Genomic DNA, 24211 nt, shown 5'->3' on the forward strand with positions numbered 1-24211 from the left:
CACTGAGAAAGCTCTTGAAACAGGTATATTAAATAATGAATTAAACTCTTTGTCTTATTTTCTGCTTCTTTTCAATTGTATTCCGGTATGCCTAGAGAAGGAGGCGCTTTGTTCACGGAAGAGGCGCTGGATAACAATTGTCAAATTTTGAGAACAGTAGAGTACAGTTGGTTCACAATTGGGTTGTTCTTTTTTTTTTTTTGCTTTGCAGTTTATTATTCCTTTTTTCCTTTTTCAAAATTTAGGTTTCATTTGTATTTCAGGCAAAGCCTGACCTTTTTTTGAATTACTACAAAACATCCTGTATTTTGCCTTCTTAAATTTTCCTAAGAAAATTTAAATTTATTTATTTATAGGTGGATTATCATAACGGTGGGGAATCAAAAATGTTTTCAAGTATGCAAGGGAGAATGGGAAGATGTATTGCTAGCTCTGTTTTTTCTTAAGATGCAAGCAGTTTTATTGTATTACTGTAGGCTGAAGAGGAACGTGATGAAACACAGAGACAGCTCTCTCAGGAAAAGAGGGCCAGAGCCCTTCAAGAAGGAATTTTGAACAACCACCTTGGGAGACAAACGGAACTAGAAGAAGAGACAAGAAGATCTATAGGAAAAAAATCAGAGGTAAGCAGATTTTTTTTCTAATAAATCAAATTTCACCATGTTTGTTTTAAAGTCATAATAAATCTTACATAGCTTTTTCTGTTTCTTGATGGTTTATTTACTGTTTACCCGTGTAACTTACCTGGGTAAATACCTTTCTTGTTTTCTCTTATGTCTAAAAGTTCTGGAAAGCAGCATCACTCCTGTATGTACCTGAATTACTTGTGCAAGTAGGAAACTAATAGAAGACACTATTTACCCCGTTTCTTAACCTATCTGTTATTTTCCATTTCATAGACATTTTGTCATCGCTTTTTAGGCTTTCTAGCAGTGAAACACCTAGCTACCTATGGCAAGGTTGACCAGGAAGAAAGTTGTTTGACAGTGTTTGTGTTTCCATTGCTTTTTTTTTTTAAATTAGTTATTCCCTTATTGAACTTACTTCAAGTATGCCTTTCTTTGCCACCTCCACATAACTAAAATTTTATGATCGACTATCAGCAATGAATTCAACTCTCTGTAAGAGTCAGAGTAACTGGAGGAGAAAAAGCAATCATAAACACTGTATTAAAAAAGATCTTGAAAAGAGTTTACTGAATTTCCTAAAGAATGTGCAGTGCCTGGAAGCCTTTTTGTTCTTGGCTGTGTGAATGTGTTTAAGTGGAAAAAAGTTATACATACAATAAAGAGGAAATATACAGGACTATTGCATTCCGGGGGTGATTGAGTCTTATAGCTAACTTTCAGTAATACAAAAGGATAAGTGTTCAGAAGACATTTGAGAAGGAAATTACCCTTTCTAGCCTTGTTTTTACCAGATCTGTAGCACAACTAATTCAACCTTAAAGGCAGTATTATAAAGGCATGCACATACAAGAAAGCGCTGTCATTTTAAAAGCTTTGGTTGCTGGTTTAAGGGGGGGAAAAAAACGAAACTGTGTATTTGGGATGTTCATTTAGGTTTTAAGGATATGTTGCACTTCCGTTGTGTACGTACATTGTACATGTGCATGGGTTCACAGAGTAGCTTATTGCCTGAAACTTCATCTTTGAAGTCATGCTTCAGTACTAGAAATGTTAAAATGCAGTTTATTGCTGCAGGTTTTTTGTAGATTCATTTCCCAATTGGCTCTTTATTCATTTTCCCTGTCATTCAGGAATCCAGCACTGATAGAGAACAGGATCTGTTGTACAAGAATCAGTTACTACAAGATGAGATTGCTGTGCTAAGGCTAGAACTCACTCAAGTAAGACTTAGGCACCAGGAGGAACAAGGAAAATATTTAAAGGAAAATGAGACCTTGAAAGAAAAAAATGAAGCTCTCAAAAAGGAACTTAAACTGCACAAGGAAGCATTAAGACAAATGTTTTTTCAGTTCAACGCGGAGCTGGACTTAGTAAAGACAGAATCTGCAGTGCTGACTTCCAAACTTGAGCAGACAAACAAAAGCAAAGACAGACTAGAGACAGAAATTGAATCATTTCGTTCCTCCCTGAACGCTGCAGTTCAAGAGCTTGAACTTCATTTGTCATCAAAAAGCAATGCTGAACGAAGATTTCCCAGAGAACGTGATGAATGCCTTTGCTTGCAAGTCGAGCTCCATCGTGACCTCTCTGACGTGCAAGAAACCAACAAGAGCTTGTCTCTGCAGCTGTGTAAAGCTAAAAGCAAAGCTAACAGGCTAGAAAATGAGCTTCACCAGTTGAAGCAAATGCTCAGAGAAAAAGCTTTGCTTTTAGAAATGACAAAAAAGAATTAAGTCAAGGCCAGTGTCGGGCACAGGAATGTGATCATGCTCGACAACTTGAGAAAGATCCAGTAAGCGAACCTGTAATAAAACAGGAGTCCTTGCAGGAGCGATTGGCCCAGCTCCAGAGTGAAAACCTTTTTACTCCATCAGCAATGGGAAGAGATGCAGAACAAGAGGATCATGAAAGAAAAAATAGTGGATTATGGGCAGGACCGTTTTAATGACATTTTCAACAAACTTAGAGCTGATACAGAAAAGCAAGTTTATCTAATAGAAGAGTGAAACAAGGATTTAAATGCCAAGTGTACTGATTTAAGGGAACAAGTCTTTAAATATGAGACTGACGTAGTAGAAAGACAGGTAAAGTATATGCGTAGAAAGAACAATTTAAAGTTTGTCCGTTCTTGAAATCAGTTTGTTCCTACAATGTATCCGGTGCAAGTTACATGCATGGGACCAAAGAATACTGATTTGTTCTGGTTTGTTATGTTTCCCTCGGAATTGCGGAAAGTTTTGGCAAGGGGGATATTAGTCCTCAGATCTAAGCAGAGAACAGAAAAAAGGTATCCAAGTCTAAGCTTTGATCAAGAAAGGTGATTCTTCTCTAGAACTTTTTTCCATCTATTTTCCTTAGTCCATGTTATGCCCTATAGAATAGTCTTAAGTATTGGATGGTTTTGATGTAAGTATTGCACTGATGACCTGAATGAGAGTGGTATAAAAGGAGGAACCATCCAATACACGAGGGCTGAGAAATGAAGATACAGAGAAGTGAAGTGGTTGGGGATAGATTTATATGAAGCTTCTATAGAGGGGAAAAAATAGGTTCTCTGTAAGCTGCTATCAAGATTGAAGAGTATTAGTAATGTCCAGCTGTTGATTTCTGTATGTGTTTTGAGGGTTCTGAGGGGCCTGCCTGTTCCTCAAAGTTCATGTCAGACGGTGACCTTAAGCTTTCTCTTTTATGATGTGTAGCCACACTCCAGCAGTACTGTCAATCATTGTGAACTGTGACTTGCTTTGTATTCTTACTACCAAAATAATGGGTTTCTTTTGAAGATCATGTGAGAGAGTGTGTGTGTGTATATGTATATAGCTATATATATATATGAGCTATCCAGATTTTTGTAAACCTAATCTATCAGTATTTCTAAAACGAGCTGAGTAAGAAGACTACAAGAGGATGTGATTCAACATACCCTTAAAGTGTATCTCAAAGGAGCTTTCAGATATTTGTATTCATTTAATTGTATTTGTATAGTGAAGAAACAGAACAAAGAACAATCTAACACAAAGTCCTGCCTTCAGTCACCGGAGTAATATTTGCAGTCAAACTGTGGCTCTTGGATCACAACAGATTTCTTTGGGTTTTGTTAGGAAAAAATACCCGATTGCAGTGTGTTCCTGTGTATTGTTCAAGGAAGAACAATACCTGAGCCTTTTTTATGTGTTAGGAAACAGAAATCCTCATGAACAGCTGCTGATAGTCAAAGGTGCTCAGCTGAGAAAGATGATGAGAGGTCATCATCTGTGCAGATGCCTGCTGGTGGCAGGCAAAATTTCATACTTTTGGGTTCAATCTAGACAGGTCTAATTGTATAACAAAATAAGTTAAAGGCGTATTTCATGTTCTTAGAACTTTCTTCATGCTAATTTAACTGTTTCGTTAGGGCATGTTTGGACAACTGCAGCAGGAGCTTGCTGATGCACTTAAAAAGCAATCTATGCCAGAAGCTTCACTTGAAGTTACTACACGCTACCACAGTGACCTGGAGAGAGGCAAGCTGCGCTTGCAAAAGGAGTTGGAAAAAAAGTTGAAAACTAAGGTACTTAATGTCTGTAACTATATGAATAAATCTGAGTGTAGCTGTTGAAAGTAGGAGCGAATGTTGTCCTTTTGCACCACCTTTTGCAGTGTTCTTACGAAAACTGAAGTATAGAGGGAACCAGAGGAGCTTTGCAGGAAAGCTGTAGGGTGATTCTGTGTGTGTGTGCATGTCATCTTATCCCCCAAAGTTGTAACCTCATCCTGTCGCTTCTAGAGTATTCCTTCTTCCCACCAGCTCCAGCTGCTGTTCTTGGTTATGGTTCCTAAGGTGTGTTTTACACTCCACATCAACCTTGGCCATAGGTCTTGGACGGGGAGAGGCGAGCTTAGGCCTGTTTCTGTGTAAGTTACTGCATTCTCCTGCGCTCTTGTCTTTTCCGGCCACCTTACTTTTTCTTCTGCCACTGTTGCTTTCACAGACGCAGAAGCAGAACATGCTGGCTCTGACATCCAAGGACTTGCACAGCACGTGGGAGGAGCACTTGAAGTCAAGATCCCACCTTGAAGAGCGCGTTGCTCAGCTGGACGAGGAGAAGGCTGAACTGTTGCAACAGGTGAGCCCAGAAAATTCTCCAGGCACCGAGCCAATACCCAGGAGAACCACATGCACCTTCTGGTCAGGTTCTTACATATCATTTTCTGTTATCCCTGCCATTCAGGCTGCGAGTACCTTATCGTTTGGGGGTCATGGAGGAAGCAAATAAAAGCTAGATGGGTGTCTTTGTGTAAGTTCTGGAGTGGCTCTGTTGGGAAGAGTTCCCAGTGTGGTTTGCTATCAGTTGAGCACATCGAGCAAGGCCACAGTTCCCAGTTCTTCCTTGGATTTTGTGTGGTCATCTTCTGACCCCTTGGTTTCTGGGCAGGTTTAAAATGCGTGATGTTTCCAGTGCGTGTATGGAGGAGCTGCTGTATGTTTTCAGCGTAGCGGGAGCTTAAAAGCCTTGCAGGAAAACATACTGAAGGAATGCTGGGTAAATGAACGAGTGCTTGGGAAACAAGCAGCGCCTGCCAGTTGCCAAGGGACAGCCTTCCCCTTTTCTCCTTTTCTGTAGAGGGAAAATGGAAGTACAAAGTCAAAACAGCTGCCGGCTCTCCTCTGGTGTGGCTGAGAAAACACCAAGAGGAGGAAAACCAGCATGTGGCTAAGTAAATGCCCACACAGAAGAGGTGGAGGTAATGGCTGAGGGGAATAAAATGTTGAAGAACTCCAAAAGATCAGATTCCTCCACAAGCCCCTGCCTGCTGGTTGCTGGAAGATCCCATGAAAGCTTTGGATGAATCCGTGTTCTCCCATGAAGTGCATACCTACGTAATCCCTACTATGAGCAGAGGCACTGCCAAAAGTGTTCTCCAGCATCTTTTCCACCTGTTATGTCTAGAAGAGGATGGCCTTTGCTTCAGCGAGGGCATCTGTTTCTGTAGTTACGTATTGGTCTGTTTGATGTGAAACCTGAAGGGATGGAATATCCTCAGGAATTCCGTCCCATGGCATTCTGTGGGACGTGGCTAACAGATAGAGACGTCCAGCAGCTTCTCTGTGGAGAGCGCTAGATGCACAGACTGTACGTAGGTATTTTTCCCGTGCTCTGTGTGTGTGATACATCTTTCTTTTCTCTTTTGAAAGTGTGAGAGTGAATGAAAGGAAGTGAAGAAGCTGGTAGAGTTGAAACGCTCAGCTGAACTATGTCTGGACCAAGAAAAGAAAATAAACCTCCGCTGCAGAAAGACTGTAAGAGGTACGGCTTTTTAGCGTGGTGAAGAGGTATCCCTGCGTAGAAGTCATGTTTTATTAAACTTTAGTGTAAAAATAGGTGTACCTAACTGTGAGCAGATGCCAGCCTCGTGTTAGTTCTTGCAAGGTACTTCTGTACACCAGCCCCTAGTTTTCAATAGCTGCCAAAACAACTGCAGATGCAGGTTGCCCTGCAGTTCTCCTGGGAAGAAGGGAGTCTTTCATTCCTCTTTTCAGGTGAAATCTGGACTCTCCAAGTGTATGTGGCACAGGAATACTGTTTTTTCCTGGTGATTCCTGGTGTGTCAAGTACATTAAAGATAAAGCAAGCGGTGTCTGTGCTGTTTACATGAGAGTATGTGAAAAAGTCCAGTTTTGTTCCTTTGCTTCATTGTTTTCATGACTAGTTTGCAGTGCAGGTTGAAGAGGCTGCTGAGCAGAGCTACGAAGGAACTAAGGGTGTATGAGGAGAGAGGGGGACTGTCCCAGCTTAATTTGCAGGGAGAAGTGAAGAACAGGTATTCTGAAATGGTCAATGAAATCGGCAGATTAAGAACAAAGGTGAGCTTTATTTTGTTTAGGTTATTGTGGTGGTTTTTCTTTTGTAACCTTTGTTCTTTCTTTATACATCTTTTCATGTTGTTGATTTTGACTACTTTTTTCTTGGCTGTATTTCTGAAATTATTTGGCTGGGTTTTGATGTTCCTTCTATGGTCACAGTAGTAGGCGACTGTAATACTGATGTAGCTCTTAGGGGTAAAGATGGAAGTGTTACATACACAGCAGTATCTGCGAGGGCACATCAGGGGTAGGCTGTCCTGCAGAGGAAGGGCAAAGCAAGAGCCACAGCAAGGCTGGCAGGGTCTGTGACCACACAGGCCAGGGATCAGCCCCACAGGCCCTCACCAAGAAGAGCAGAAGAGTTCTGGGGACAGTTCTGGGGACAGTAAGCAGAGTGCGCCAAGAGTGCAGATCACCAGGCCGGTCCATAGGGATGGGCAGGTCTGCAGTTCTACTGGGCCATCACGTCCATGGGTGAGGGTCAGGGCTGAGAGCAGTGAAGGCCCAGCACAGGCCTGGCTGCAGCTTGAGGCCGTGGCAGCATCGTCAGGCTCCGACGGATGCATTCCCTCTCGGAAGAGAGGGGAGTAACGCCACCATCACTCGGAACAGCTCTGTGCAGTTGGCCTTGCCCAAGGTCACCCCCTGAAGCCTGTCTCAGGCACGAGTTGAGCAGGAGGCAGGTGGGGGTTTGCTTTTCGGAATGGTGTCTTTGCTTCCCAGGGCACAATGCAGTGTGAGGTGGTGCGGAAAAAACCCTGTAACTTGTTGCTTACTAGTAGCTGACTCAGTCGGTCTTTCCTGGTCTTAGAGACCCACAAATGGTTTTGAGGTTGCTCTGCGGCGAATGAAGAGACGGGACACAGCTTGATGCAAGCAAATGTCAATTTATTGTACAGAAGCACGCGTTTTTATACACTTTCAGAAGCTGCGCGTTTTAAACTAATTGGTTCTTGAAGCTAAGCATTGCATACTAGGCAATCCCTGATTGGTGGTTAACTACCAGCAATTAACCACAAGGTGTTACCTTTCCTTGGCGCCTTCCGTCTCCCACTCCCCTGTGCTCTGCAAACATGCCTCATCATGTTAATTGTTGTCTAGACAAGCCCCAGCACATTCCCCTCAGCTAACTGATTGCCACGCGTGGTCCTAGTTTCCAGCCCGCTCCTGCAGATCTGCAGGGGCTGCTTTTGCTGCTGGCTCTTCGGTTCATGAGAGCTCTTGGGACGTGTGAAGGGTGGGAAGAGGTTCAAAGGAAGAACCCGGGGAGCTCATTTCAGCAGTTCAGCTTCAACAGTCTCTATATGGAAAATGAAAACCTGCCCTTGTGCTGCCACTGCCAAAACGTGATGTGCTGGGAGTCAGCACGGAGACCTTGATCCCCTAAAAGCTGTAGAGTCTGACAGCGCCTCCGTGGCAGAGACCAGAGGCTCTTTTAAGGGATGCACTAGGTGCCCTGTTTAAAAATCAGAAAGCCCTGGCCCGGGTTCCAGCGCAGGGCAGCCTCTGCGTGGCTGCTCGTTAACAAAACTGTGTCTTTTTGGCAAAAGACTTTCCGCTACAAATGCAGTCAAATATTTGTCTAAGCAAAAGGTAACCCAGCAGTCCCTCCCTGAGCAAACCGGCAATTGCTTTGGGATTTTGCTTGAGTTCAAAGTGTGCCTTTGTGGTTGTGTTGGGCCTGTGAAGGCAACTGCCCAGAGCAGGTGAGGCCACATTCAGCTTTGCTTTTATTTCCTTGGTGCTTGCTTCAGGTTAACTTCCTTGCACAGCAGCGGTGGCGCCTGCCGAGTGCCCCAGCACCTCTTAGCGCAGCCCTGTGTGCTGCAGGGAGCTGCGCCAGCTGGCCCGGCAGCAGCCAGGAGATGAGCTTGTCCCTTCAGCGCTTCACAAGTGACAAATAAAAGAAGCTACTCCTTTCACAGCACCGCTTCTGAACACCCGATGGTGCTTTGTAGCTGCTGTGATGGTGCCAGGTGCTCCTGTGGGCTCAGGCTGAAACATGTGTCATGGGCTGGGATTGTCCCTTCCCTGTGTCCCACTGTGTTGTCTGATTTTTCCCTCTCGCTTGCTTCAGATCACAGAAGCAGATGCTGGTGTTTGAAAGTGCCTTGCAGGAGAGGTTAGGATCGGCTGGGGCTGTGGATGACCAGCTTGCTGTGAAGCCGAGGAGAGCAGTCCTACTGCAAATGGAACTGCCAAGTGGTGCCAGAAGCTGCAAATGCCAACCCAGCTGTTGTGGACTGGGTTAAGGCCGTGTGGGTTTTTTCTTGGCCTGGAGAAGTTGGAGGAAGGACCGTCTGTGGCGTTTAACGTGGTCTCTGGAGCCGACCGTGGGAGGATCTTGCTGGGCCGTGGGTGCTTGGGTATTGCCATGGTTTTAAATGCACGTGATGCCAAGCAGTAGAGAGCTGCCATGTGCTTAGGCTCTGAGGGAGGTCGGGTATGTCGGGTGGAGGAGAGGAGGGGCTGGTAGTCCCCAGCCTGTGGTGCCCCGCAGTATGGGGCGGGATGGGAGATGCCCTGGCAGGACCCTGCTAGCTGAGGAGAAGAGCTGGGTGTGAGGGAGGAGGGACTGCTCCTGCTCTGCATCTGTGACAGACCACTAAGCCCCGCTCCTACAGCGTGGTGGTACTGCAGCATGGTTCTGTCCTCGGTGTCGTGGGGGCTTAGATGGCTCTTAGCTGCCAGAGGAAACAGGAGGCCAAGAGGGCTGGGGTTAAGGCAGCGTCAGCCCCAGGAACAACTACTTGACCGATCCTGTAACTGCATAGATATGGGTGTCCTTGACAGCTGTACCCTTTCTTGTCTAGGTTGAGATGTTGTGCCGATACCTTGCAGAGTCAGGTCTGAACCTCTATCCGGAATCTATCCATCCTTCTGTGGCACTGTCTTCTGGCAGTCGCAGCCTTGGATACTGCCTTGTTGACTTCCATGTCAGAGATTCCCCTTGAACTGTGATTAACTTCTTGAGGCTTGTAAATTTTCTTCTGCATGTACACAGAGACAGCTGTCTGCATTAAAGGGTGTCATAGTATTAAGGAAAAAGAAAAGCTAGGAGGCATCACACTTGTTAGGGCCAAAGATTTTGCTTTGTTTTAAAAAAGCAATGGGAGGAGAACAACTTACTCTGCAAGTAACTGCACAGTTAATGTCTCAAAAATGCAGGCATTTGAAATGCTGTCTTGCTTCAGAGAAGAAGTAGAGAAGCAGTTCAGAGTTTGGAAGTGAGATGTAAACTAAACAAAGTGAGAAAACGAAATGGGTTCCCAGCATGGGTATAAAAAGGGGGACAGCAAAGCCAGGGTTGTGCGTTCAGGTCTGTGCTACCAAAACCAAAATGAAATCGTTGTTCTCCCCTACAGTGTGGGACTGCATTGCTCAGAACGCGGCAGGGGAAACACGGACAAAAGGAGCCACCTTGATTTTCCTTCTTTCTCATCGGGAAACAAATACGAAGCCTGTTCTGGCTCAAGAAGACTGAGCTGCCTATTTGGGACTTCATCAGGTGTCAGTGGGTAAGTGATCTGACTGCAGTTATTTGTTAGAGGATGTTTTGATAGCATCTAAAATGATTGAGTGTTGCAGTCAGTCCTTTCTTGAACCGAGCGCTGGAGTTCTTCCTCCATGGGTTAAAATGGGGGTAGTGAAGGCTCCTTCTGCACCCCCTCGTATAAGCTGCCTGTGGCAGCACTTCCCCCCCCTCTCTGGATCCTCACTGCAGCTCTTTGCCTTTGCTGCAGCTCTGTGTCCTCTGCAAGACAGCAGCCGTGTCCAGTTATTCTGTGGGTTTGATGGCGTGGGTGCAGCAATGATGACAGGAAAGGTGCTTCTGATGTGCCTGTTTCAGACCCTGTGCAGGGGTTTTGGTGTTCAGAAGCTGGAGAGTGCCTGTGCTGTCAGGGTTGACCTCGGAGCCCGCAGCAGGGCTTCTGGGGGGTGCTGGCTGACGGTGCTCTGTGTCCTTCTAACGCTGCAGCAAAGGAGAGGTTAATAATGCAAGGTGCCTGCTCTTGCCCGCGGCTGTAGGCTCCTTTGTTTCTGCAGGAGGAGAAGAGCTGTGTAAACAGTGTTTCCCCGGGGCTGGGGGGAAGGATTTTCAGCCTGGGTGGAGCAGCTCCCTGCATGAACCAAGTTCTCTGTGCCTCTAAAAGAGAGCAGGGCCACCAGCCTGGTTTGGTCAGACCCCGCTAGGATGGAGCAGGGTGGCTCGCTTGTGCGCTGCGCTGTGCACGAGTGTGATCCCCTGTCTGCTTCCTTGGGACTAGCTGCAGCCTGTGCTGCTGGGCATGTGTCTGTCAGGAGCGCAGGCAGCCAGCTGGGAGCCAAGTGTGAACCGGGAGGGATGGCTCCCAGCTGAACTGGATGGTGGCAGCTGGATGCTGTGAAGGAGAGCAGAGGTGAGCTGCTGGGGCAGGGGGGGTGTTGGCAGGGGAGGAGGGGCTTGGTCCCTGCGGGAGCAGAGCTGGCTGTGTAGGACCCCAGGAACAGAACGGAGAGGGGGCAGTGATATAAACCCTGTACCCCCAAGTCCATGGTCGTGAGCTTGGATGGTGCTGTGATTTTCAGCCTCTGGGCTCTTTCTGAAAGTGTGCGTCTCCCCCAGGGGAGGTGGCTAAGCCCTGTCCCGGGGAAGAAGCCTGGAAGAGACTTGGTTGTCCTTCCCCTTCCCTGTCTCAGCTCCGCCTGTGTGTCTGGGCGTCCAGCTCTGTGACAGGGGTGGTCTGCCTTACATTTCCATCTCCAAGCATGGCGAAGCCCAGAACTGGGTCAGAAAGCGGTGGCTGCAGTCTTCTACATCCTGCAGGGCATCCTGAACCATGTGCGTAGGCTTGCCAAGTGTGGGCACCCATACCGACTGTAACTTCAGGTCCGTGGCTGCTCGAAAATGGCAGCTTGGCAGGGCTGTCTGCTGTCTGTAGCCATCAGGAGCCGTGGCTCTGGTGAAAAAGCTGCAAGACCAGCTGGCTGTGGCCTCCCTCTTGTCGTCTGCCAGCAGGCTGGCTGACAGCACACACCAGCCGTGCCATCTCCCCAGCCTGCTCTCTGGGAATGCAGTGTATTCCTATCCCTCAAAGTCCCCGTGAGCTAGAAAAAAAGAATAGTCTGCACTGTTCACCTTCCCTGCCCTCAGAAATGAAGCAGCTTTGGCAGAACGTGCGTGTTTTGCAAAATGCTGGAGCACCCCAAGGGCTTTGCGTGCAAAACACGAGCGAATCAAATCAAGCTGCCTTTTGCAGAGAGCGTGGGTCCCCTTCTGCTGGATCACCAGGGTCTCTGCAGCTCCCCTTGCACGGGGCTGCATCAGCTCTTCCCTGCTGCCTGCCAGGGTTTTTGTCTGGGTGTTTAAAGGCCCTGGCAAAGGGAGTTTGCCTCCCGTGGGGCTGGGAGCGGGTTGTGCAAGGGGGACCCACGCTCTCCCTCCAGTGACAGGCACTGCAGGGAGGCTGAAGAGCCTGTCTGAGCTGGGGCCCTCTGGGTGCTGTGCTTCTCTAGCCTGGGTGGCTGGAAGTAGCTCCTGCAGACCATCTTGGCGTGCTCTTGCCGAGCGATGACCTCTTCAGTGCTGTAAGTTGGGATTTCCACAGCGACAAGCTGTGCTGCTGTGGGTGCGCTGGTGTAGTTGCCCTCCAGTTGATGGGCGTGGGTATGTCCAGCCCAGGGTCTGGCAACAGCAGATAGAGATTTGCCTCCATTACATGTGAGAGTTGGGATGTGGGAAGAGGAGCAAAGGAGAAAAAGGCTTTGATGTCAAGGTGTATGCATTAAAAAAACAAACAAACAAAAAAAAAGCCCCCCAAAACTGAGCATGTTTCTCTCTGTCCAGCACGCTTGAACTCCCCTGTCCCAGGCTTCTCTTGTACTGTGAACTCTGCTTTACTTTAGGTTGAACCTGTCTAAGAAAAAAAAATAAACTGGCTAAACTTTGTGCAGGAAACTCTAAGATCCCGATGGGTCTTAACCTATACGAGAAAACAGAGTGAACTAACCCTATTGCAATGTCCACGTGGTAAAATGGGGGTGAGCAAGCTGACCTGTGATCGGAGGCTGACGAAGGAAGGCGCTGGCTGGGAAGAATGGTGGGTCCTGCCTTCCCTGCTTCCCTGCCCTGCGTTCGCCTCTGCCAAGTAACGACTGGCTCATCTCGGTGGCAGTGCAGGGAGCACAGGCTAAAAGTGAAGTGGCCCACCGGTAGCGTGTAACTCTGAGATCAAAGTCCGGAGGGAGGAGGGTGAGCCCTGGCTGTGCAAGGCACCGGAGGGTGATGTGCTGCACATCGGGGTGCCTTTTTATTGCATGCCTTCGTGTTTTGTTGCTCAGTCCTTGGAAAAGACTGTGCTGAGGATCAGACGTGGCCCCGTGTCCCTTTCCTGTACCAGGCTGAGCCTTGCCTGAAGGGCTGCAGTTACCCAGGATTGCAATGCTTGTGTTCCCAGGTGCAGTGCGATAATGGCTGTGGGCCTTCTGAGGTCCAGTTACTTGGGCAGAAGCCTTTTTGAGAAGGAAGTATGGGGAAGACTAATATACAACACAAATTCTTTTTGGATGATTATTTCACACTCTGTGATCCCATGGCATATGCCCAAGGCTCAGGCTTTGAGGTGTCCTGCTTGGCTTCTTGATGAAATACCAGCGATGCTCACTCTGAAGTGGGAATAAGTCTCCAGCTGTCTGATTTGGAAGTGCTCTCGTTTGCCATCTTACGCAGCTCCATGTTTCCCCTGTGGTCTCACCAGCCAAAGAAGCAGTTCTGTCCTCCTAGCTGGAGGAGCCTCTGTGTCCTTGAAAGGAACGTGAGGGATTCAAACAACACTCAGCAAGCAGTGACCTCCCTCGAGCCCTGTGTCAGACCCTGCACAAGGGCAGGGCAGAGGCGCCCAGGTAAGTGCATCTGTCTGAATGGACCACCGGTGTGCCTGGTGCCCGAGCTCCTCAGCGAGGGCGTAAGGGCACCTGTGGGCTCTGTCAAGAGTTGAGAGCTGTGTGTGATGCTGTGCTTAGCAGGGTTTGCTGGCTGCGGTGCTTCCCTGAGAAGGACAGGTCAGTTGTGCTGGTTTGTGCCCGGGTGTGAGCCTGCGCCGAGAGCCCCGCCGCAGGCAGGCTGCGAGGGGCGCGGTGGCAGCGCAGCAGGTGAGCTGCTTGAGCTGGGCTCCAAGTTATCCCAAAGTGAGCAGGCCAGAAGAGCAGCTGGTCCCTTCTGAGGGCAGTGCTGGCACCTCTGTGGGTTGTGTGGCTTGATTTTTAGGATCTGTTGTCATAGTGGGTGTTTCCAGATGGCGTGTGGCTCTTGGATGATGAGTCTGGAGTGCTGGCTTGCTTTCTTAGCCCCGGGGGAACCCCTGTGGGTCCTGCCATGAATTTCTCTAAGGGCTGCCGCCGTGTTTTGTGCTGAGACGGGCAGGGCTGTGGCTGTGCTGAAGCTGGGAGGGTGTGTTGGAGGCAGTGTGGCTGCATGCTTGCTGTGGGCGTTGCACGCGTTCCCTGAGCTGCTGTTGGTGCTTGGAGAGCAGGCTGTGCTAGCCAGGCACCTGCAGTGCCTGTGCCCAGCAAGTGCAGGGAAGCGCGGCTGGTTCCAGTTGCCCTGGGGCAGGGGTAAGTGGGAGCTCCCTGCTGAAGCCGTGAGCTGGTGTGGTAGCTGGGCACAGCTGGGCTCCTGTTTGTGGGTCCCCCTGGGCTGGCAGAGGCTGGGTGGGAGCCGGCTGGGTGCTGAGCATCCCTGCAGCCCTCTGCTGTGCCTCTCCGCGTCCCTGCCGTTGCCACGGTGGCATCGGCCACTGCCCCTGCCGTTGCCGCGGTGGCATCGGCCACTGTCCCTGCCGTTGCCGCGGTGGCATCGGCCACTGTCCCTGCCGTTGCCGCGGTGGCATCAGCCACTGCCCCTGCATTAGCCACTGTCCCCGTTGAAGTGGCAGCCAGGACAAGGGGCTGGCTGTCAGCGCCGACCGGGAGTGCGCGGAGTGCGCGGGTGTCCCTGCGGCCCCGCCGGTGAGGTGGCGGGTGGCTTTCGGTGCCGGGGCCACCTGCGGGTGGGAGGGCTTGGGAGCGGGGCTGGGGGCAGCTCGGAGCGGGGACACAGAGGCAGGGCTGTGCCTGGGCCGGGGTGACACGGCTCCTGCCAAACGCCTCCCGGCAGGACGTTGTGCCCATCTTCCGGCGGGGTCTGTGTCCCTGCAAGGAAGCTGCTTGTGGGGGGGAGGGTTTGGGGGATGTGGCTGCCTGTGGAGGGAGGGGGGGGCTCCTGAGGCACCTGGAGGCTGCAGACATCCCTTGTCAGGCACCGGCAGTTGGAGCCCCTTCTCCTCCCCTCCCGAGCCGGACAGGGAGCGAGCTTTGCTCCCCGAAAGAAAACTCGGTTCTTCCTTGCTTCCCATTCCCACGGGGTGTCGGTGTGCCTGCATCCGGACTGGGTTAACTGTGGAGGGGGTGGAAGCTGCCTGCTTAGCTGCTGCTGCTCTCGCCCTCCTCATCTTGCTTTCTCCCTGTGTTGCCCCGTCTGTAAATGAGGGGTGAGATGAGTTGTTCTTGCTCTGTCTACAAAATGCTGTGAAGGCTTGCGATGAAAAATCGGACAGATGGCCCAGGTAGAAGTGACTGCAAAGCTCACTGCTTTCCTTGCATTTTAAATCCATAGGTGACTTTCTGAGAAAAAGCAATTTGTGTATACATCTAGAGAAAATGCAGAGGCTAGAGTGCTCCAGGAGGGAGCAGATGATTCTTAACAGGCTGTCCAGCCTCACCCCTTCACTGAAGGATGAGCAGTAACTTGGTGGTGAAGCCAAATCTGCTTCTCCTTTCCTGGCTTCCTTGAGATGCTGTTGATATGGTAATTATAGGTAAGCAGGTGATTTCTAAGCAAGAGATGTGATGATGCTACTGAAGCCTGAACAGGGCAAGATGGTCTAACTGAACAAAATTGTTCAATAGCATCCTGATTCTCACTTTTAATGGATCTCCTTGTCTTGCTCTTCCAGCAAAGTGTAATAGAAAAGCAAATTAAGCAGTTGCTCCAGAGAGAGATGGTTTATCTTTGCGGAAGCAAGAAGAGGATTTATTGTGTATGCCAAAGCAAGACTGAGCCACCAGTCTGTGCTCCTACCAGAAAAGCTGGGTGTAGTGTGTTGCAGCGCAGTGTGCGGGTCCATCCCCAGCCTCTGCCTGGAGAGCAATCGGCTGGTGTCAGACCGGCTCAGAGGCTGGTGCTGGTGCTGCAGCACGAGTGACGTGGGGTCCTTCGAAACAGGAGCACTGGCACATGGCATGGTGACAGCTGCAGGATCTGTATGGACAGAGCTGTGCCTTTCCGTCAAACTGCCCTTTTTCTCCTAGTGGGCATTAGGGATTTTGCTGTTTGTTCTTAATTTCCTGTCTTGTTTGAGCACAGTATCATCAGAGAGCGGTTCAGTTTCATTTATAGAGGGAAGCTGTTGGACTTGCACACAAAGGGATTTGGATGCTTTAGGGCCATATCTAAGTGCTCTCGTCAAAGTGTTCCTCAGCACAGCTTTTGCCAAGCTCACGGGTGCTGAAGGGCCACTCTGTGCCTGCGTTGGTTGAGCTTTCTGACTTTTCAAGACGTGAAGCCCTGCCTTGTGCCTGCAGATACTTTGGCTGTACGGCCCTAGCCCGTATCGTGAGCCAGGCAGTGTTCAGAGGTTAATACTGCTGCCCTAAGGAGAAGAGGTGCTTTTATTTATCCTTAATGTAGCTCATGGCCAAAACACTCGCCTGGGAGCAGGATGATCCTGTGCAGACCCTTCTTTTCTGCCTAACCTGACTCAAGGAATCTCTGTAGTAGCTGTGAGCCCACATCATGAAACGGATCCTTTTCTGTCACCTTGAAGATTGTCCTGATCTTTTTGATTTTTTTCTCCAGAGGCTCCTTATGTGCTGCACATGAGTCATTAGCTAAAAGTCTTTGTAACCCAGGGAGCAGAGCCCCCCCAGCCAAGGGTTTTCCTTAGCTCTCAAGCATCCTAGCTGCTAGCCTGCAGATCAAGCTTTTTCTCACTTGCTTTCTGGAGGCAGCATTGCTAGGAGATCTGGAAGTGATCTTGTTACCGAAATCTCGGAATGAAGAACTTATCGACACCAATGTGATGTAGATAAGCAGACACTTCTTTATTAACGGCCGGGTGCGTGAGCGAGTCCTCTCACGATCAACGCACGCCAGGTCCCAAAATCAGATTCCATATATAGAACTTATTCATACATATTCATTAAATATTCATGCATAATCATAACATTTCCTATAAATCATTAACATACTCTCCTCCCATATCTGATTCTGTGCAGTAGAGCTTAGAAAGGTCTAGAAATGGGTCTGGGGTGCAATTTGGGTAGGTGGTGTATGAGTCGGTGGTCGCGATCTCCCCCTGCCGGAATTACCTTTTACTGAAGTTCACGGTTTCTTGGCAGGTAACCACAAGCTGTTCCAGTTGACTCTCCCCAGTTCCCATTCATCTCATATTCTGACATTTCAGTACACCTCTGCATACAGAAGACTGGTTAAATACAAAGAAACCTTTCAACCCTAAAGTTATTACCTAAGTTTTAACAATGGTTCCAGCCCCTTCTTCTAGCCTTGGTACAGGACGTATGGAAGATCCCATAACAACTTTTACTGTGCAGCTATAAGTTTCTTATAAGATTTTTTTTCTTATCCTTCTATATTTTAATTTTATAAAATGATTTTATAAAATCAATTAATCAATCAAATAAAATCAATCAATCTTAACTTATTAACAAATCGATAACAATCTTGTCTGGGCTGACGAGCAGGGCTGAGGAATGGATTTGGCCCTCTCCATCTCCCTGGGAGGGCGGAAAGGTTTGGGCTGGAAAACCAGAGGAGTTCAATGGCAGGGACGCAGCTGAGTGTGGGAGCAGGGTGGTTGGGTTTGAGAGCAGGCTGAGATGCCAGCGTTGGATGCTGCGGTGCTTGCAGGCTTTGCACAGGTTCCATGTGGCTTCTGCCATGCAGCTCCATGAAGGCACTTTGCAGCTAGTGGTTTCCCTTGCTAAGCACCTGTGGCTGCTTTGTCAAGTCCTCTGAGTGTGAAGCCTGGCTCCAGCTGTGCTGCTTGCCTGCAGCAGGCAGGAGTCACTTCTGTGCCGAGCCGGGGAGGCTCTGGCATTGCTTCTGAGGTGGGGGAGCGGTGGGCAGGAGCACGTGGTGGCAGACCTGTGGGTGCATCTGAGGCCAAGCATGAGAGCCCTGATGGGTCTCACCTTGACGTCTGTCTTGGAGTTCTGCCTTCTGAGGCAGGAAGCATCACCCAGCGTCCGGTTCCCTTTCTTTAGAGCGCTTCTGTCTTGGAGCCTGGAGCGCACCGGGGTGTCATATCTGAGCTCTGCAGTTCCTGCTCAGATTTGTGGCTGGACACCATGTGGGAGACGTGTTGGAGTGAGTTGCCGCAAGCTAGCTGGCTGGAGAGCCAGCTTTTATCTTCCCTGACTGGACTGTAAAGCCCCAGATAATGTATGCTGGTTTTCCAGCGGAGGGTTCCTGGTTCCCTGCCGAGCAGATGTGCTGATTTGGTTTGCTTGTGGCCGTGAGTCTCACGGGAAGCGTTTGTTTATGCCGTATGCTGCGCTGAAAATGCGTGAAGCTCCCTGGCAGCCGAGATGGCCTTGTAAGTTGGATGTCCTCAGCTGGCGTGTGTGTAGATGTGTGCACGGTTAATTGGAACAAGCTCATTAGGTGGCTACTCACCAGGTGCAACAACAGAGGACACCCCAAAGGCATTGTTGGAGCTGTGGCAACACGGTGATTTGCCTGTGTTCTTTTGCGTTGATGTGCTTGGGGTCCTCCCCAGGCAAGCAAAATAGGAATTAAGTTCTTGCTTTGTAAGTCAGCATGGAGGTTTTTCTGTACTCCTTAAAGAAATGAGTAGCTTGTCTGCAGTGTCTGGATGAACTTACCTGAAGCTGGGATCTGTGAGTTTTTGCTTAATTTTGGGATGTCAAAAAGTGTTAGGGTAGAGCTGGGTCTTTCAAGTCCCATAAAATAAGAAGTGGGCAAATCCATCCGTCCCTTGGTCCAGTTAGCCAGAAAGGGAGGGGAAATGATTTCTAGTCCAAAGTAGTGCTTAGTAAGTGCTGTACATACCTCTCTTTGATTTTTGTCGATGCTTGAGACCTGCTTTCTGGGGGTGTTTTCTCCTCTTTCCCTTTCTTGCACCCGCACTTTTTGAGATGCAGATGGAGAGGTCGTCAGCAGGCTGGTGGTAGAAAAAGAATGGCCCATGGACCTGTTGACCCATGCGGCCTGCAGGATGAGGATGCTGGAGAAGAGCTGCCGTGAGGATAGCCTTAAGTGGCCCTGCTTTCACTAACGTTGCGTTTATATTTGAGCTAATTGCTCATGCAGCTTGAATGGTTTCATGCTTTTCTTTCTGCTGTTACACCTTCGAACGCCTGTAGGGAGCCTTGAGTTTGGGTGTTAATAAGTGAAAAAAGGGGCCCTCGTTCTCCATGGAGAAAGGCTCTTGGTCACTGTGGCAATTTCATGCCTGGGAGGAGTCCTGTTTGCTGGATCATTTTTGCAAGTTAACCAAATTAGCTTTGAGAAACCATAGTTGATAATCAGAGTACGGAGCTCTGTGCTCCATTAGTTAAAACCATCACCAACCTCCTTGCACAAAGGGTGGGCATTCGGTTTGCAAAGTAGGAGAGCGGTCTGATTTTGATGCTCGGGGCAGCAGCGATCCCCGGCTTTAAGGTTGTTCCTAATACTCTGAGCACTTAGTAGGGTCAGGCGCAGAGTCGCATCGGGTCAGCTGCTTTTGCAAAATGAAGCAGTGAAGTGACATTTCCCTTTTGTTCCCACCGAAAAACTTTTGAAGAGTAATAAAGGACAGTTTGGGTATTAATCGAGATTTGGATAAAAATTCCAGTAAATAGTTCCAAAATAGATGGAAGTTGGAGGGAGAAGGTGAGAAATGCCAGCAGGCTCTGATGTGTGCGTGTGGCTTGTGAAAGGCTGTTTTGGCTCAGGGAATGTTTGTTGTGGGGTTTTACTTCTATCAATCTTCACTCTTCTGCTTCAACATGGTCTAATTATGAGACAGGGTGGGGAGGCCGCAGTTATGAAGGATGCCACAACCCGGAGACACAGCTGTCTCCTTTGGGTCTGCCATGTAGGGGATTCTGGATTTTCAAAGTCCTGTTGTTGTTCCTTGCAGGTCAACTGAGGCATGGCCACTGGAAAGCCCTGCTGGTTCACGGGGTCCTCCAGGATGGCTGCTGGATTCCCGAGCCAAGTGGTAGTGCCTCGTAATCCGAAGCTAGTCAGAGAGACGGAGAAGCCTGCAGCTGTAAGTACCTGCTGCGGCCAGGTAGGAGCTGTGTAAGGCTGGAAACTGCCCCCACGTCCTTCCTCTACCTGCCCCTCCTGTTGTCTGGCCGCACTGTGAAGCTGGACACCACCTCCCCGTCTCTCTGCTGCTGTGCTTCTGTCGGAGGTGGCGATCATGGTGCAGTAGGGGATGGACTGTGTGCTGCTTCAGGGCAAGCCCAGAGTCTGTCTGGATGTGCCACCGGAGCCAATTTAAATGGACGTACCGGGCATTGCACCGGAATAGCTGAAGCATGAGCGTGTGCTTCGTTCTGTCCCCTTTGTGTGGGCAGCAATGTTTTGTCACGTCGGGATGCTTGCCAGCGCTGCTCTGACCATACCTGCCCTCCAGGCAGCTGGGCATGTGGTGGGCTGCTCAAACTCTGCCTGAAGGTTTCGAGAGGTATGGCTGGTCCCAGATGGAACAGGTTCCAAAACAGTTGTTCTGTCCCGTATCCCCTGTGGAGCACAGACCCAGCGCTGCAGACAGCAGCAGAGTCAGGGCAGTTCCTCCTCCCCATCCTCAGATGTCCTTTGCTGACCAGAGCTCACCTGACTGAAGGCGACCTGGCGCTGAGGCTCTGTCGAGGAGATCTCTCTGCATACTTCTGTGGAGAGGTCTCGGAGGCCAGAACAGAGAAAACAAGTGCTAATTCAAAAGAGATAACTAAAACCTGGAGCCATTCCTCTCCACCTCAGTTTTGGCACAACACTGCTTCTCTGTTTTCCTCTGACTCACCCAGCAGTGACGTCTCCACACGTGTGGTGGTTGTAAGCGTTGTGCAAGGATGGAGTTAGGGGGTTGCTGGTAACTCCTCCCGACCTTCTTCAAAGGTCACTGGCTCAATCCAGCAAATCTGAAGAGGAAACAAATGCCTGAAGAGCCAAATCCCCCAACATGTCACATCAAATCACAAAGGAGAAGCTACTGGGACAGAGCCACTTGGTTGGAGCGTGTGTATTCCGCTCTCTATCATTAATTTACTGATGTTAAATATTTCAGCGGGTAATTATGGGACTTCCAGGACTATCCTAGTGGCTGTGATCACAAATTATTCATCAGTGGCTCTTGCACAAGAAAAGCCTTTCTGAATGAAGGCATTTCTGTAGCTCTTGCTGGTGTTTTGCATTTCAGCTGACTCCCTCTGCCTTCCTGAAGGAGATGACTCTTAGCACCAAGCAGAGGCTGGCCAGCACTCGGGAGATGCGGCGGCCCCAGATTACCCAGCTTCTCGACGTGAGTGAAGCCTCCCGTCATAAGGTAGCCTTTTCTTGCCCTTTTCCTTGCTGTTTGACGTGACATTTGAAGTGGGCCTATGCTTGTGACAGGCTTGCCTCCAGCTTATCTAAATGCCTTGGTGGCAGTTTGTCGTTTCAAACTGCTGCTGGTGGTGGTGGCGTTCCTTCTGCTGGGGGAAAGGTGAAATGTTTTCCCCCAGTGAGCTGTTGAAGTCCTGGCCTGCACTAAGCCCATATAAATCACCTCTGCTGAAGTTGGTGGCTTTTGCTGGAGACGAGCTACTGTGGCTAAAGCATGATCCTGGAGAAAGGCTGGGGGGGGACACAAGGATGCAAGTTTGCAATTTCCCACCCTCCTGCTGAAATAGGCAGCCCTTGGTCTGGTGTAGTCTCTGTCAAACGCTTGGGGTCATCGGATGGCCTCAATGGTGGCAGCGTTGGTCTTTGAGGGCTGAGGGCCTACGGTAACTCTTCAAGGTGTAGCTCAAGCAATTGCATGAATGCTTTGGGTTGGAACGACGAGTGGGACCCTTACAGGGTGTTAGATTTTGCAGGCTGCCAGGTACACAGGGGAATGGCGCTGGGCAGAGGGGAGCGGGTGTGCTTTATCTGGATCAGTGTTTGCTTACATGTATGTTGAAAGCTGCTCTTCTTACACATCTGCTTAGTAGAACGCACGTTCCAAGTGGGTAGATGACTGAGGTAGGCTGTTGAGTGGAAAAGTGCCAGCAAGAGACCTGTAACAAATTGGTTGGGGATTGCCTTAGACAGCACGTGAGGTTGGGAACGCCTCGGACGAGCGCACACAGAACTGGCCGTGTGCTGTGGCTGCTGGCTTCAGCACGACCCTGACTCCTGTGCAGAAGCAGGAGACGTGCCTGTGTCTTGTGAGTGCGAAGAGTTCAGCTGGAAGGGGGGAGACAAAGCAGGGAGGGATTTTCTCCAAGTAATGCCTCTGCGCTGTAAGCGTTTGCTGTTTCTGTGTGTCGTCAGGCGCGCTTCTGTAGTGGTATTAACTGACGTGGCAATAATGGACTGTAATGAAGCATCCGTTGAAAGCTCATGGGAAAAGGAGATGCCAAGTCCAGCCCTATTCAAGTTGCGCAGTAGTGCTGGGGAAGGAGCTGAACCTTATCACCTCATCTGTTGCTTTCTTAACGGCGGTGTTCCTTTTTGGCCTGTCTTCTCTTCCTCATGGTTTCTAGGCTGTGTATCAAAAAAGAGATTTGAGGATGGGTTGGACTTGGTGACTGTCTCAGGGTAAAGATAATCCCCAAACTGTTTCCCGTGGAGTCTCCTGTAAATGCTTGGCTTTCACTTGCTGCACGAGTGCTTACGGCTCTCGCAGTAAGTGCTCTGGAGCGGTGTGACCGTGTTAGCCCAGGGCTCTGCCGGAGGTAAGCGCTGCCTTGCCTTTTGGAGCAGGAAACCTGGAGAAACGGCCAGCAAAAGAGCTGCTCGCTTGAGCCTGCTCAGTGTGGCCCAGAAACATTTGATCTGCTCAGAGCACAGGTGGGTGAGCTGCCGTTCCCCTGGCGTGAGCTGGGCAGGCGTACTCACCGGGAGACTGTACTTCACTGGGGACCGATGTAGTATTCTCTGATTGATGAATCTTTCTCCCAGCGGCTGAAACTCTGTTTTGCATCTGCAGTTCTCGGCACCTTCCCCGAGACAGCGCTCGTTCCAGCCTTTCCCGTCAGAGGTGGTATTCCAGAGCTACGTCCCCTACGAGGTCTATGAAGTGCCACTGACTCTGAGGAACGAGGACAAGGTAAGTGCTGGGATGTGGAAGTTTAACCCTGTGCTGGAACTGGAGAGCAGTGTCATCCGCGCGGTGCACAGCACAGCCAGTCACCTGCTGCAGCACAGCACATCCGGAGTAAAATGTCTCGCCACCTTTATTTTGCAAGATGGTGGAAATCTTGCCATGCTGAGGTTTCTCGCCCTGGTTTTGGCTGTGTGTTGGTAGTCCCTAACCGAAAGGAGCTTTTCTAGTCAGCATCCTTCCCCCTGAAAGCCCTGGATGGCTGGGAATGTTGAGGGCTGTACAGTTCTTCCCTGCCCTCGTGCTTTCCCTCGAGTGTACACCGTGTCCTGGTGGCTCCGTGGTTAATCTTGGTTTCCACAGGGCACCTCTGCCTCTGGGTGAGCTGCACAGAGAGCTGAACGGGCTGTCAGAGCTCGGGGGTTGAGTCTTCTCCGCTTTATGCTGGAGTAAGTTATAATTAGTGGTAACAGCGCTTCAGGAAAGGTGGTTTGAAACAGCAGTGGAAACAGACTGATGTAGCAGAAGCAGTGGGAGGCCTTTAGGTGCCGCTTCAGGCTCCTGCTAAGCTTAATTGGGTTCTGCTCAGGTTTTTCTGAGGCAATGTGACGCTCTGCTTCCCCTTTGGAGAGCCACAGCACGTTCAGAGTCAAGTGCCCTCGGAGGTCTCCACCTTTGCTTGAAAAACCTGATCATTTTGAGATTTCCGAAGAAAGCTGCAAATGGAAAAGTTGGAAAATGTCAGCAGTTTTGTTCCACTGTAAAGAGGGAAATTGAGACCTTTTGAATTTCAGTTGGGGAAACATTTGCTGGAATGGGGCATGTGCCAAGAGCAAGCTGGTGGGAAAAGGCAGAGGGAGGAAAGGAGCTGAGCTCAGTGTTCTCTCACTGCGCACTTTCCTACACGCAAGGGTTTCTCTTGATCTGTAGCAGTAAGTGCACTGGCAGCAGAGAAAGGTCAGGAAGAGAGGTGTAATTAAGGATACTCTTCTGTAATGAGGAATAAGAGGTATGTGTGAGGGGAGGGTGGGATGGGAAGATGGAAGTGTGCGCAAGAGCCGGTGAATTCCGCCCAGATTTCCAGATTTACCTGCTGGGGGGGACAAACAGGTGGACAACAAAAAAAAGCTGCCAAGGCAGCGAGTGGAAGGACAGCGGGAGAAGTCCAAGTATTTCCTGAGAGAACAGGTTTTGACAGGGATGTGGGTGAAAAGGGAAGACCCTTTGGCTGGGAAGGATGCGTGTGTGGTCCCTCAGTTATTCCTGGAGAGTACTGCACCATTCCTGGTCTGGCATTTAACTTGGGAACGTGGATAAGGTGTGGCATGGGTGCCTGCACCCAGGGAATGCCACTGGTGTGGTCTACACTGGGGTTTGGGCACCCCTTGCTGTAGGTA

At 49.6% G+C, this 24211-nt stretch overlaps 1 protein-coding gene across 1 annotated transcript in view; it reads left to right on the top strand.

The window, feature by feature from the left end:
* Nucleotides 1-490: 490 nt before the first annotated feature.
* The window catches only part of LOC129783349 (hydrocephalus-inducing protein homolog), a 133063-nt gene continuing 109342 nt past the window's right edge, over nucleotides 491-24211 (top strand). Inside the window, 5 exon segments of the mRNA XM_055793332.1 lie at nucleotides 491-623; nucleotides 9840-9992; nucleotides 19659-19790; nucleotides 20946-21071; nucleotides 22701-22820. Of these exon segments, the coding sequence (XP_055649307.1) occupies nucleotides 19671-19790; nucleotides 20946-21071; nucleotides 22701-22820 (366 nt within the window). The 5' untranslated portion in view covers nucleotides 491-623; nucleotides 9840-9992; nucleotides 19659-19670.

The sequence above is a fragment of the Falco peregrinus genome, unplaced genomic scaffold, assembly GCF_023634155.1.
Source record: "Falco peregrinus isolate bFalPer1 unplaced genomic scaffold, bFalPer1.pri scaffold_35, whole genome shotgun sequence".
NCBI classification, from domain to species: Eukaryota; Metazoa; Chordata; class Aves; order Falconiformes; family Falconidae; genus Falco; species Falco peregrinus.